Below are 15,319 nucleotides of genomic sequence, written 5' to 3'. Positions count from 1 at the left end.
AACTTCACTCGCCCCCCTGCAGGAACTATACATCAGGAGGTGCAACTGCAGAGCCAATAAAATCATGGGAGACCCCTTCCACCCCTGCAGCGGACTGTTCCAGCTGCTACGGTCAGGCAAACGCCTCAATTGCCATGCTGTGAGAACGGAGAGGTTGAGAAGGAGTTTCTTCCCAGAGGTCATTAGGACTGTAAACTCCTATCTCACCAGGGACTAACTTTACTGAACCACTCTACTGCTTTTTTTTTTAAATTGCTGTTTTTTTCCCCTTTTTCCTTCCGCCCACAATATTTAATATGAAAAAGAATATGTGATTCTGTTCCATTCTGTTTGTAGTTTGTTTGGTTGTTTGTTTGTTTGTCTTTTTGCACAAAGTCCGCGAGTATTGCCATTTTTCATTTCACTGCACATCTCGTATGTGTACATGACTTGACTTGACTTGACGATGTCGCCGGGGTATCGCCTGGATGTTCATGAGTAGTCTCCGCAGTCCCCAAAGAGTCGTAGCGTCTTTTTGGTCACCGCTGGACCTGCAACGACCTATGACGGATGCTGGCAGTTGCTGAAAAAGTTGCATAAGTGGGACAGGCCTTTTACACTGCCACATTCTAAGAATAAACCATTTCTCAAAATCCTGCCTTTTATATGCAGTTTGCCATTGAAAATGGTGGGGCAGTGTGAATTTATTAGGAGGCTCAGCTGGTGCTGGAGCAGTTGAACAAAATAATCTGCAAATTGACCCATAAAACACATGGTCAAAGGGGACCAAATGACAAAGAAAGAATACTAAGTGATAAATAAGTTAGTATTTGTCACGTCCTCTCTTCAACCTTACCTTGTGCTTGGCTTCAGATTTTCTATCGCTAAATGTGTGCTGCCGATTGCGGGCTTTGTTGACCAATTTTCCTGCAAGATGTCATCATACGAGGCGCTGTAGATGAGATAACCTGCAATTGAAATTCACGGCAAAAATCAGTGCAGCAGAATTTTGTTCCTTGCAGCCAAATCATTGCATTGCATTTATGAATTCAAGGTCCAAATTGAATGTATTGGATTAGATTAGTAATGGATGTGCGAATATTTGCTACTTGAGAACTTAAAATTATCTGCCTACTAAAATTAATGCATAATAAGATATACATTGGGTAGGCAAGCAAAGAATTTCCACGTGCCTAGTCACATGTGACAATAATGTATTCCATTGCATTCCATGATATCTTGTGTAGGAGAGAACTGCGGATGATGGTTTACACTGAAGATAGACGCAAAATGCTGGGGCAACTCAGTGGGACAGGCAGTATCTCTGGAGAGAAGAAATCGGTGATGTTACGGGTCGAGGCCCTTCTTCAGCGGAGAGGGAGGCACAGAGATATGGAAAGGGAAGGTGTGAATACAACTCTGTCTATTATGGCCAAATATAAAGTTTTTATTCAGCATTCATTGAACAGATTTGAAAGTAAGTTAACTTGAATGAATCCATGCAATACATTTTGTTTTTCAAATCTAAACCCAATTCACATGAGGTTCTAATGTGTCCATAGTGGAATAAGTACAACATATTTACTTTCATGAAAGCAGAGGTAATCTGTCTCTGTCAGTAATATCTTGGAGAGGAGGTGCCAATTCAATGTGTACAATTTTCGTGCCAATAAGGAAAATCCTTGTTTCAAAACTGGAAGGCTGGCCAACAAAGGCAACACAATGAATGGACATGTGATATATAACGAGCAAATAAAAATGTTTTATCAATCCTGAAAACATTTCTGACAGAGCGCTAAATGAATTCATTTTGAAATGCAGTTGCTTATTAATTCAAACAGAAGAATTAATGCTATCCAATAATTCCCAGTAACAGTTACTTAACTCAGGTCAAATATCAACTGAAAGGCATTCTCACTTCACCTTTGGAGGCTTTTATCCATGTTAGTAATGCCTAGGCAGATACAAAATGCTGGAGTAACTCAGCGGGTGAGGCAGCATCTCTGGAGAGAAGGAATGGATGACGTTTCAGGTCGAGACCCTTCTTCAGACTGAACGTTTCGGGTCGAGACCCTTCTTCAGACTGATGTCTAGTAATGCCTAGAGCTGAGTGATGAAGTTGTTGATATGACTTTTTGCTGATAATTGGGCTCTCTGCATTGTGTGGATAGGGTCTTGGTGAGACCACACCTGGAGTATTGCGTACCATTTTGGTCTCCTAATCTGAGGAAAGACATTCTTGCCATAGAGGGAGTACAGAGAAGGGTCACCAGACTGATTCCTGGGATGTCAGGACTTTCATATGAAGAAAGACTGGATAGACTCGGCTTGTACTCCCTAGAATTTAGAAGATTGAGGGGGGATCTTATAGAAACTTACAAAATTCTTAAAGGGTTGGACAGGCTAGATGCAGGAAGATTGTTCCCGATGTTGGAGAAGTCCAGAACAAGGGGTAAGGATAAGGGGGAAATCTTTTAGGACCGAGATGAGAAAAAGATTTTTCACACAGAGAGTGGTGAATCTCTGGAATTCTCTGCCACAGAAGGTAGATGAGGCCAGTTCATTGGCTATATTTAAGAAGGAGTTAGATGTGGCCCTTGTGGCTAAAGGGATCAGGGGGTATGGAGAGAATGCAGGTACAGGATACTGAGTTGGATGATCAGTCATGATCATATTGAATGGTGGTGCAGGCTCGAAGGGCCGAATGGCCTACTCCTGCACCTATTTTCTATGTTTCTATGTCAGACCGAAGGACAGTCAGCGACGGGTATGGGTCAGAAATGGGGCTAATGTTAAGGCACAATCTTCCATCGCAAAACCCACTCGTGGATAAGAATCTCTATGTTCTATGAATCTATATTCTATATCTATGTTCTATTAGTTAGGAAGTGCGGCAAAGACAAGCCAGGGAAATGCTGGACAATGAGCCTTACCTCAGTGGTGGGAAGGTTGTTGGAGGGATAAGATCCACCAATATTTGGATTGGCACAGACTGATGAGGGATGCGTGAGGCATCACATCACAAATCTGACAGAGTTTGTTGATGAGGTCACCAAGAGGACTGCTGAGGGCAAGGCATTGGACATTTATATGTGAACATTATCATGGCCTTTGATAACCTTCCATGTGTAGGCTTGTCTAGAAGGTTAGATCACATACAAGCAATTGAGGGCTAACCAATTGAGTTCAACATTGACTTGGACGAAGGAATCAAGGGTAGTTGTGGAGGGTTATTACTAATAGAGATAGCAAGAAATTGCCAGTGGAGGTTAATCATGTTGCCAGATGGGAAAAATAATAGACAAATAATTGACACTAGACCAAGTGCAGACCCGTTGGGTCTGCTCCCCCAATGGTGTGATTCCCCCAACCCAATATTCCACCATGCACCCGTCTCCTCCAATGGAACTGAAGCCGTTGCCAAATGTAAGTTTCCAGCACTCCCCTGCCTCCCTCAATTGCACCTCCCCTGCCTGCTGCAGCAGTGAAAAGTTCAGTGTTCCTGTCTTGCAACTTTGTTTCGAAGTGTGTTGGAAGCTGATAGGAAGGAGCAGCCGTCAACGAATCAAAAGGCAGGAAGGGATCCGTACTGCAGGCGGACGGATGGATCTGAGTTTTATATATTAATAGATAGATATCAAGTTTAAAGTGGTTAAATGTGAGGTGATTTGGGTTGATTGGGCTGATCTGTGGCATTAAAACTGCTCAGCGTATTCTCCTTCAATTTTTTAAAAATCTTTTTCCAGAAAAATCAATATTATTGATTGTAAACTAAAACATGTTCAATGTGCTTTTATACATCAACCAGGAGTTTATTTACATTTTCCATGGCTCTGCAGGTTTCCTAATTTGCATGAAAACACCTATTATCCTGCTCTTGTGAGGTGAAGTATGTATGAAGTAATAGACCCAAACTGCAAATCATTTTAAATGGCTGGAAAAATTGTGGGGGTCGATCATATGCCTGTAATAACCCGTGCCTTGTTTTCCTCCATGCTCCAAATCCTATGACAAAAAAAGTCCTGACGTAGCCCATGCTGCAAGCAGCCGGCCTGTTTCCAATCACTGACATGAATCTCCCCTTGCAGCATCTTTCTTATATTAAGTTTTGCTGCAAAAGGAAGCCTGCCTTTGTTTATTGAAGGTTCAATTCTATTTTTCAATAGATGATGTGAACTTTGTGCGCTATTTTGGAACTTAAAGATATTGGCAGATGCAATTTTTGCAGTTCGGAATGGGCAGTGTTGTTCACTGCAGAATTGCAAGTTAAGTGGAGTATAATAAGAGCAACATTGGGCGATACCACCAAACATTAAATGGGAGTATTATTTATTATCATGTCAAGGGCACTTAGTGTAAGATTCCCCTTCCTCAGCTCCCCTGCTGTCTCCTCCCACCCTCCAGCCTTCTGGCTACTCCTCCTTTTCCCTTTCTTGTCCCCACCCACCCCCACCCCCGATCAGTCTGAAGAAGGGTTTCGGCCCGAAACATTGCCTGTTTCCTTCGCTCCATAGATGCTGCTGCACCCGCTGAGTTTCTCCAGCTTTTCTGTGTAACCTAGTGTAAGATTCATGCTTGTTAAACCCCTTCCCTTTTTATTATGAGAGGCAAGAATGCAAGAGGCATTTCATGAATAATCCCTGGTTCACGGTAGTTTGTGGAGGGAAAAGAATTACAATGCATGGCTTATATAAAGAAGCAGGTAATTCACAGGACAAAACTACTGCCAGCTTTAATTACTTCCCCCACGATCGGGTCCAAAAGTGAATGATTACTGAAGCTGTAATGACAGAGGAAATATTAACCATCTGGAAGAGCTTCAAAGATTTGACCAACTCTGTTATTGAAAACCTTACAGAAAATTAATGGTTTTTTATTAACTTCAAAAGTAAATATATTTCACACAAATTTGTGAACTTTTTCAACTTGCCAGCATCAACAAACTTCGTAGGGGTGTTGGCTGAACTTTTAGCATCTAATAAAAGCAATATCCATTACTGACAGCCCTATGATCCAATTTTATGATTAAGTTTTGTTTAAATTTTCTTTTCTCTGTTGGACTTCATTTCCTTATGTGGCCTCCATTTTCGTAGAAGCATGTGGCAATGTTTCCATGGACTTTGAAAAAAAAAATAGGAATTTGCCAGTGTGGGGAAAAACCTAAAAGAAAAACAAAAAATGCTGGAGATACTCAGCAGGTTGGTCAGCAACTACAGATGGGGGCTGGCACTGCGGTGCAGTGGTAATGCTGCTGTAATTCCCAGGATGGCAGGACTGTCATATGTTGAGAGAATGGAGCGGCTGGGCTTGTATACTCTGGAGTTTAGAAGGATGAGAGGGTTTCTTATTGAAACATAAGATTATTTAGGGTTTGGACACGCTAGAGGCAGCAAACATGTTCCCGATGTTGGGGTAGTCCAGAACCAGGGGCCACAGTTTAAGAATAAGAGGTAGGCCATTTAGAATGGAGACGATGAAACACTTTTTCTCACAGAGAGTTGTGAGTCTGTAGAATTCTCTGCCTCAGAGGGTGATGGAGGCTGGTTCCCTGGATAATTTCAAGAGAGAGTGGATCGGGCTTTTAAAGATAGCGGAGTCAGGGGATATGGGGATAAGGCAGGAACGGGGTACTGATTGGGGATGATCAGCCATGATCACATTGAATGGCGGTGCTGACTCGAAGGGCCGAATGGCCTGCTCCTGCACCTATTGTCTACTGCTTCACAGCGCCAGAGACTCGGTTACGATCCTGTTTGTTTCCAGCATTGGTTTGTAAAGGAATAGGTAATGTTTCAGGTTGAGACCCATTTCGGGTCTGAAGAAGGGTCTTGACCTGAAGCATCACCTATGCCTTTACTCCAGAGATGCTGCCTGACCCGCTGAGTTACTCCAGCTTTTTGTGTCTCTCTTTGGTCTAAACCAGCATCTGCAGTTTCTTCCTACACGGCATTGGTTTGTTTTAATCTCTCCTCTGCACCCATTCATCTTTGCCTATTTGCATTTTCTCCAAACACAATGAACAAACCTTCAGCACAAAACTACAGAGGGAACTCAGAATGCATCTGTGGAGGCATATGGACAGATGATGTTCCGGTCAGCACCCCTCTTAAAGATCCGTCAAGAATGTTTGCAACCTGGTGCTGGTTCTCAGGTCAGCTTCTGATTCTCGTGTAACTTGGAGCTCAATAATATGACCTGACTCTGTCAGGTTTATTTGCTGCTGAAACACTCATTCATGCTTTGTTCCGTCCAGATGTGCTTATTCCAAAATGTTCCTGTTAAACCGGCCATCTTCCACCCTTCATAAACTTGACAGCAAACTGAAGTCTTTTACTCACATATTAACTAATACCAAGTGCTAGTCAATCTTTTCGCTATATTTACTAATATTAACCCCAGTTAAGGTTGCACCATGGATTTAAAATTCTCTCATTCATTATTTTATAATCCATAGTTATATCTTATCTCTGTACAGCCATCAAATGTGCCCAATATCAGGAAAAATGTTCCCAATTTCAGGAAAAATATTCTCAACGTTGAGCTAGTCCTGAACCAGGAGCCACAGTCTTAAAATAAAAGGGAGGCCATTTAAGACTTAAACGAGAAAAAACTTTTTCACCCAGAGAGTTGTGAATTTGTGGAATTCCCTGCCACAGAGGGCAGTGGAGGCCAAGTCACTGGATGGATTTAAGAGAGAGTTAGATAGAGCTCTAGGGGCTAGTGGAATCAAGGGATATGGGAAGAAGGCAGGCACAGGTTATTGATTGGTGACGATCAGCCATGATCACAATGAATGGCTGTGCTGGCTCGAAGGGCCGAATGGCCTCCTCCTGCACCTATTTTCTATGTTTCTTCCAAATCTGCCCTTTTGTGCATCCTCAGTTCAAACTGTTTTATCATTTGCAGATGTACCTTCAGTTGCCAAGACATGAAGCCTTGGCATTTCCTCTCTGTAAATCTCTGTCTTTCTCATCTTCTTTGAATGATTATCGAAACCTCTGCTTCCACGCATGATCTTTTCTTAACATAACATGTGACTCGATCAAGCTTTTGCATGGTAATGCAACCCGTGAGATTCCGCAGAGCCCGTTGTCACTTTCAAGAATAAGCAAGTTGTTTCTGTAATACTCCCACTCTAAAACCAACTTGAGTAGGAAATAACTGCAGATACTGGTTTAAACTGAAGATAGACACAAAATGTGGGGTAACTCAACGGGACAGGCAGCATCTCTGGAGAGAAGGAATGTGTGAGGTTTTGGGTTGAGACCCTTGATTCCCCTATCTGGTTTAATATCTCCAGCCCCACATTGCGTCTCAGTCTATTATGCCAACCAGGATGTTTATAGGGAGAACTAGACTAAGTGGGACCCGTTGAGTCCCAGCATCACACGGGAGGGCTGGTCCCCCAACGCAATATTTCACCTCTCCACCAATTCCAATACTGGTGGCCAGTGGGGGGAGTTTTCTGGAGTGCTAGTATGGGTGTTGTGGGCTGAAGGGACTGGTTTCCAGAGGGCTTGTATGGACATTGTGGGCCGAATGCATTCTGGGCTGGCAGCTCAGTCACTCAAGCCTGGTGTGCTGGCAGCTCATTCAATCACGGCTGGTGGACTGACAGCTCACTCACGGCTATTCCTTGAAATTCCATTTCAAGCAGGGTGCAAGGCCACCAAATTCAGGTGCAGTTTCATACCATTTCAGGCAGGGTGCAAGTCCACTAAAGACAGCGAGTCGTGACCTCCATCTTGCAGAGACTGAGCCACGCCCACACTTCTGGGTTTTATAGTCCCTCCCCACTCCCACCAGAAGGGGCGTTGCCTTCATGGCATGATTGACAGGAGAGAGAATCTCAACATTTTTTTAAATACTAATAACTCTTTTATTTTTCATTGATGGGAAAAATCCTCAGCACCTGATGAGCGGAGGGGGACTGAGTAAGATGGCCAAAAATCACAGCCGTACGTGGTAGCGTTTTTTTCTAAATTCAATAAACAGGAAGTAGTCAAGATTAGACTTTTAATTATATAGAAGGTAAGGCAACTTTAATTAGGCAAGGCAATTTTAATTAGGCAAGGCAACTTTAATTAGGCAAGGCGGCACTTTAATTAGGCAAGGCGACTTTAATTAGGCAAGGCGACTTTAATTAGGCAAGGCGACTTTAATTAGGCAAGGCTACTTTAATTAGCCAAGCCAACTTTAATTAGGCAACACAGCTTTAGCATTTACAAACCAAAAGCAACACAGCTTTAGCATTTACAAACCAAAAGCAACACAGCTTTAGCATTTACAAACCAAAGGCAACACAGCTTTAGAATGTCCAAACCATATTTTCAAACCACATTAAGTGCACTGACAGGTCAGTGAAACCATCCACAGTTTAGTAGACATGTGTTCCGTGTTATTCACGGCTCAGACTGAGAAATGTGACCCTCTCGCTCCCCCATCTTGCCGAGACTGACTGAGGCACTCAACACTTCCAGGTTTTATTGTCCCTCCAGAAGGGGCGTGTCCTTCAGGAGAGAGAATCGGAACATTTTTTAAACACTTATAACTTTTATTTTTCATCGATGGGAAAAATCCTCTTGTCTTGCTCACCGGAGTGGGACTCTAAGATGGCTAAAAATCACAGCCGTAAGTGGCAACGTTTTTTCTAAAATCAATATACAGAAAAACAGGAAGTGGTCAAGATCAGACGTTTAGTAATATAAATAATACCTTATGCATTCCCAAACTATGGAATGAATTGAAGAGTGGTCAATGTATACCTGTTACGTATTCACCCTTTTGAGGTTTTGCCCAGTCCAGGATGATGAAGGAATGGCAGCTTTCTACAGCCACAATGGTGATGTTGTGCGGGGGCTGCTCGGGTGGCAAGCTATTTTCCATCAGTTGTTTTGGAATAATATCCAATAAGGAATCAACCTGAAAGTGGTCCAGCGCATCCGTCAATGAACAAGGGGCATCAGGATCTTTGCTGATATAATTCACATGAGCAGCTGCAAAGGAAAGGTCAAAGAAATAAACATGATTAAAAAAAACTTTAGTTCCAATAATATCATAAGATCTACACTAATATCTATGATTTACAATTTCACTTGTAGTATTTACAGTCGAACTTGCACTAACTTCAAAATGAGACACAAAGTGCTGGAGTAACTCAGCGGGTCACCCAGTGTCTTAGGTGAACTATTTTAGGCACCATTTTGGGTCGGGCCCTTCTTCAGACTGTTTATTGTGGAGGAGGGGGTAGAAAGCTGGAAGAGAGGCGGAGGTGGGACAAAGCCGGGCAGGTAAAGGTGGATGCAGGTGGAGAGGGGGGAGTTTGACTGACAGAAAGTTGGACAAAGACCAGAATTGGATGGATAAAAGGCTGTGAGCTAAGGAGATGAGGAGGGAAGCTGTGAAATGTGAAGCCCGGGGGAGGGATATTGGTGGAATGGGACAGGGAGATGAAAGGAAGGGTGGGGTCAGAGGAGAAATGGGTACATGGCAGATTGGGCACAGAGAGGGGAGGGGCAGAAGGCTTCCCGCCGAGCCGTGGATGCGGGCGGAGGTGCCACGGTCTCGATGCCACCCGGATGGCCGCGAAGGCTCGGCGGACGGCCGAACCCGTCTCGAGCTCGCTCGGCTCTGTGGAAGGCTAGACGGGTACGGAGGTGGGCAAATGTTCACGGGAGGCGGCGGAGCCCTGCGGCTGGGGCCTGCCTTGAACGGAGCCATGGGACGCGCCGCAGGGAACAAGGGAGGACCCGGCACGGGGGTACTTTGTAACTTTGTCCGCGCCCTTTACGTGGTGACTATTTGCATACCGTGGTTATACAAGCAAAGAACTTCACTGTGACTTGTCACGTGTGACAATATAGTATTCAATTCAATTCAATTAAAAGGGGAAGGGGAAGGCAGCCCTGAACTAACTGTGTTTCAAAAGAACCTATTTAATTATGGGTTAATAACGGGAAAAAAACTTATACCTAAATTCTGGAAAAACGCCCCTATACCAACAATAAATATGTGGATTTCAAATATGTTCGAAACATTACACCTGGAAGATATGGGACTCCTACTTGCAGGCAAATCAGACCACTTCCAAAAGACTTGGTTTGCATTTATTGACGTACTACAAGTATAAGATGCAACAGTACTCTGAAAAGAAATGGTTTCAGGATCTGGTAAGGGGGGGGATGAAAAATACGAAGTTGGTATATCCCTTTCTGCTCTGTCTTCTTAATATAGCTTTTGTTTCTTTTTCTCTTTGTTTTTTTCTACGGCCTATTTCTTAACTTTTTTCCCTAACTCTTCGCGTAAAGGGTCTTTTTTCTTGATCACTTTTTCACACAATCACCATTCTTTCTCACTTTCTTTCCTCTTTTCTCTTTTTTAAGCTTAAAAAATGAAGTGGTACAAGAAATGTAATAACTTATATTTGGCTTGTATTATTGTAATGTACTTCACTTCTAATAAATAAAATTATTTTAAAAAAAAAGAATTATATATAGCAAAAAAAACACAAAAAAAAACAAAAAAGGGGAAGAGGTTGTTAATTTGTTAATGATCTAAAATTGGAGAATTCAGTGTTCATATCACTGGATTGTAAAGCACCCCAATGGAATATGAGGTCTGTTCCCCTAGTTTGAGTGTGGCCTCATTCTGGCAATGATAGAGGCTCAGGATGAAAATGTCAATTAGGGAATGAGAAGGGGAGATCCTCGGGAGCCCTGGATGCAGTAGGTGAGATTGGAGGAGGTGCATGTGAACCTGTGTCTCACCTGGAAGGGCCGCACCTGGATTGGTGCGAGGGAGAAGGTATATTGACAGGTGTTACATGCCCACTTCTCATCCAGCTTCACCCCCCCCCCCCCCATCCCTGACTACAATCAGTCTGAAGAAAGTACAGAGAGTCATAGATGAAGTCCAGTCCATCACACGGACCACACTCCCCACCATTGACTCCATCTACACTTCACACTGCCTCGGAAACACAACCATAGACATGTCCCACCTCTCGGTACTCCCTTCTTCCCCCTGTACAATAAGGCAAAAGGTATAGAAAATTGAAAGCGCGTACTGTCAGATTCAGCAAGAGCCTCTTCCCCTGTCATCAGCCTTCAGAACGGTCCTTCCATAAGCTAGGGTACTGTTTGATTCACCTCTACCCCACTGCGGACATTGGACTTTTGTCTACGGAACTGCTGCGCTACAAGGCTGAGAACTATAATCTGGACTCTGTCTCTTCCCCTTTGCTCTCCCCATTGCACTCGAGTTTGAAGTGATTGTATTTACGTCCAGTAATATCTGATCTGAAACCTAAACAACCAAGCCTCACTGAGACAACGTTGAGAACCAGCAAGCAAAGCATAGTAAATCTCTAAAGTCAAACCTGTCCAAGCTGACATTTGTTTTTTAATTCCCTTTGATTTCCCTTACATTAGCAACTGGAAAATTAAAAAAGTTAAAAATCGCAACATTTAAAGACAAGTAATCAAACATATTAGGCCAGCATAATTAACAGATAAAATAAAACTTACTTTATATTTGCCTTTCTTCCTCCAGCCAGGGTACATCAGTCCAAAGAAGGGACTGTGCTGTGCTCGATCTAACCTGGTATGATGTTACAAGTGCTCGATCTAACCTGGTATGATGTTACAAGTGGGGGACAAATCCCCATGCTCAAGAAGTGGGGACTTCAGCTAGCCTGTATTCCTTTACAGGACTTTATGCTAAACTCTTTGCTGGGAGCCAGGGCTTGTTGCTGGAGCCAATCAACAAGTTTAGGATTTCCATGCTTGGGCAGGAGGTTGTTGATAGTTGCAAGATATACGCCAACACTTCTGCAGCACGAACTGACCCAATACATCTGGATGAAGACCAACTACATTGTGTGTGAATGACTGAGGAATGCAGTAACCCTCTGTGATTTGCATCTGTGTTCACTCTCCTACCGCTCACTGGTGGACTCCAGCATCTCGGAATTTTCCAGATGGCAGTGCTAGGCTCAAATCCACAAGAAAAAAGAATCGATGACAAAAAGGGCTCCGGCTTTACAACATAATGCTTTAAAAATATATAAAAAGCCATAAACCTACTCGACAATCTCTCTCATAATAATAAAAAATATGTTGATCGTCATTCTGTTAGATCGCCCGGTGCGGGGGAGCTGACATCCCCCCCCCCCCCCCCCCGATGCGGGAGCTTGATCGCCCCGACGCAGGGGGCCCAACCGCCAGCTACTGGGAGTCAAGATCGCCCCGTCAACAGAAGGCTCGAGGCCCCCAAGAACAAAGAAGGGAAGAGATTGAACTTTGTTTTCGCCTTCCATCACAGTGAGGAATGTGGAGGAGTCACTGTGGTGGATGTTTATGTTAAAATGTATTTTGTGTGTTCCGTTGCTTTTTATTAGTATGACCGTATGGCAAATCGAATTCCTCATATGTTGCAAAACATACTTGGCTAATAAAGTGATGATAATGAAATTCCACGTTTGCTTTAAATAATTAATAGACAATAGGTGCAGAGTAGGGCATTCTGCCCTTCGAGCCAGCACCGCCATTCAATGTGATCATGGCTGATCATCCACAATCAGTACCCCGTTTCTGCCTTCTCCCCATATCCCCTGACGCTGCTATCTTTAAGAGCCCTATCTAGCTCTCTCTTGAAAGTATCCAGAGAATCAGCCTCCGCCGCCCTCTGAGGCAAAGAATTCCATAGACTCACAACTCTCTGTGAGAAAAAGTGTTTCCTCATCTCTGTTCTAAATGGCTTACCCCTTATTCTTAAACTGTGGCCCCTGGTTCTGGACTCCCCCAACATCGGGAACATGTTTCCTGCCTCTAGCGTGTCCAAACCCTTAACAATCTTATATGTTTCAATAAGATACCCTCTCATCCTTCTAAACTCCAGAGTGTACAAGCCCAGCCGCTCCAATCTCTCAGCATAAATAAAATAATAAATTAAAATAATATAAAAATATGATAAATACTCATTGTGCAGGACCGAGCCTTACTTTCCCCTGCAACCGCAGGAGATGCAATACCTGTCCCTTTACACCTCCCCCCTCGACTCCATCCAAGGACCCCGACGGTCCCTTCAGGTGAGGCTGAGATTTACTTGCACCTCCTCCAACCCGATCTACTGTCTCCGCTGCTCCAGGTGTGGACTCCTATATATCGGCGAGACCAAGCGCAGGCTCGGCGATTGTTTGGCTGAACACCTCCGCTCAGTCCGCCTGGGCCTTCGTGATCACCCGGTTGCTCAGCATTTTAACTCCCCCTCCCATTCCCACACTGACCTTTCTGTCCAGGGCCTCCACCATTGTCAGAGTGAGGACCAGCGCCTCATAATTCGCTTGGGTAGCTTACACCCCAGCGGTATGAATATTAACTTCTCTAATATTAAGTAACCCTTGCTCTCCCTCTCTCTCCATCCCTCCCTCACCATAGTTCTCCAACCAGTTTTACTGTTCTCCTGATTAAATTTTACATTGAATGCCTCGTTGTCAACTTCCCCTCAGCTAACAATGAACAAATCTTCATTTTCCTTGAGTTTCATCCCCTTTAATCTCTCATTTTCACACCTCACCCTTCCATATCTCTATGTCTCCCCGTACCCTGACTCCCAGTCTGAAGAAGGGACCCAACACAAAACGGCACCCGTTCCTTCTTTCCAGGGATGCTGCCTGTCCCGTTGAGTTACTCCAGCATTTTGTGTCTTGCTGGATAGCATCGCTGCTGCTGGACTCCAATCCCTGAAAGATGATGACTGAATGCATTCTATATTGAGAATCCATGCCTAAGGTCACTGGACCTTTGAAGAAGATTAAAGAACATGCGGTATGAACTGTCGTCTTGCAGCTGATCATTAAACCTGGTCCTTTCACATTGTGCTTACATCCACACAGATCCTTCTCATATTTTAACTTTGGCAAAACCTGTTTCTTTCGACAGATCCATTTTTGGGCGTTCTTACTCTTTTATACTTTCCTTTCATTTTGCTGATTTATCTGTTGTATATGTTTATCATACTAAGACTTTTTTTACTTGTCAGAGGAAAGTTTCCTGAACACATTTAACTAATTCCACCCCGTCTAAGCCGTTTGCACTATGGCATTCCCAGTCAATATTGGGAAACTTAAAATCCCCTACTGCGACAACCTTATTAGACCTGCAGCTGTCTGTCATCTCCCGGCACATTTGTTCTTCTAATTCCTGTTGGCTATTTGGGGGCCTGTAGTACATTCCCGGGGTCAAGGAAAGAGCGTTCACATCGTGGCCCTGTTTCCACCAATCTTTCCACCATCACACACAAGCACAAAAAGCGCAAGACACCATTGTAATCAGATGCTGAGAAGTGTGGTCAGCTCTGCCTGAACAATTTCTAATCCTGTGATGCGGACTCGATAAGAAGAAGTACACTCCCGACAAGGTGATCATCCCTTTCTTATTCCTCAGCTCCAACCATATAGCCTCACTAGGCCATCCGTCCGTAATGTCACCTCTGAACACAGCAGTGACATCCCCCTCAACCAATAACGCAACTCCCCCTCTGTTACCCTCACCCCTGTCTCTCCTGAAGCACCTGGACCCTGGAACATTGAACGGCCAGTCCTGCCCCTCCCTTAACCAGGTTTCAGTCATTGCTACAACGTCCCAGTCGCTCATACCTATCCATGCCCTCAGCTCATCCGTCTTACCCCGTGCATTAAAGTGTGCAATTGAACCACACATTCATTCCTTGCTCTCTGCCATTCTCCTGCCTGTTCTGCCCTCCGTACTATCATCACCATCCATACCAATTTATAACCTCTCAGCTGTATAAGATCCCACCCCCCTGCCAATCTAGTTAAAACCCACCCATGTAGCACTAGCGAACATGCCTGTCAGGATTTTGGTCCCCCTCCATTTAAGGTGCGACCCTTCCCTCTGTTATAGGTCACCTCTGCCACAAAAGAGATCCCAATGGTCTAGAAATCTGAATCTCTGCCTCCGCACCAACTTCTCAGCCATACATTTATCTCCCATCTATTCCCGTTCTTACCATCACTGGCACAGAACACTGGAAGCAGTCCAGAAATAACCACCCTGGAAATCCTGCTTTTTAGCCGTTTTACCAAATTCCCAACACTCATGTTGCAGAACCTCCTTCTACTTCCTACCTTTACTGTTTAGAAGGATGAGAGGGGATCTCATAGAAACATATACAATTATAAAAGGACTGGACAAGCTAGATGCAGGAAAAATGTTCCCAATGTTGGGTGAATCCAGAACCTAGGGGCCACAGTCTTAGAATAAAGGGGAAGCCATTTAAGACTGAGGTGAGAAAAAACTTTTTCACCCAGAGAGTTGTG

At 43.9% G+C, this 15,319-nt stretch overlaps 1 protein-coding gene across 2 annotated transcripts in view; it reads right to left on the bottom strand.

Annotated features, from left to right (window-relative positions):
- The window catches only part of fndc1 (fibronectin type III domain containing 1), a 202,318-nt gene that overhangs the window by 45,854 nt on the left and 141,145 nt on the right, over positions 1-15,319 (bottom strand). For both annotated transcript variants that reach the window (XM_055639966.1, XM_055639967.1), the window contains exons 16-17: positions 8,745-8,975; positions 836-947 (exon numbers count right to left, since the gene is read on the bottom strand). In XM_055639966.1, coding sequence (XP_055495941.1) covers positions 836-947; positions 8,745-8,975 — 343 coding nt within the window. The remainder of the gene's footprint in view (positions 1-835; positions 948-8,744; positions 8,976-15,319) is intronic.

The sequence above is a fragment of the Leucoraja erinacea genome, chromosome 8, assembly GCF_028641065.1.
Source record: "Leucoraja erinacea ecotype New England chromosome 8, Leri_hhj_1, whole genome shotgun sequence".
In the NCBI taxonomy this organism is placed as follows: Eukaryota; Metazoa; Chordata; class Chondrichthyes; order Rajiformes; family Rajidae; genus Leucoraja; species Leucoraja erinaceus.
This window is presented reverse-complemented; position numbering and strand designations above follow the sequence as displayed.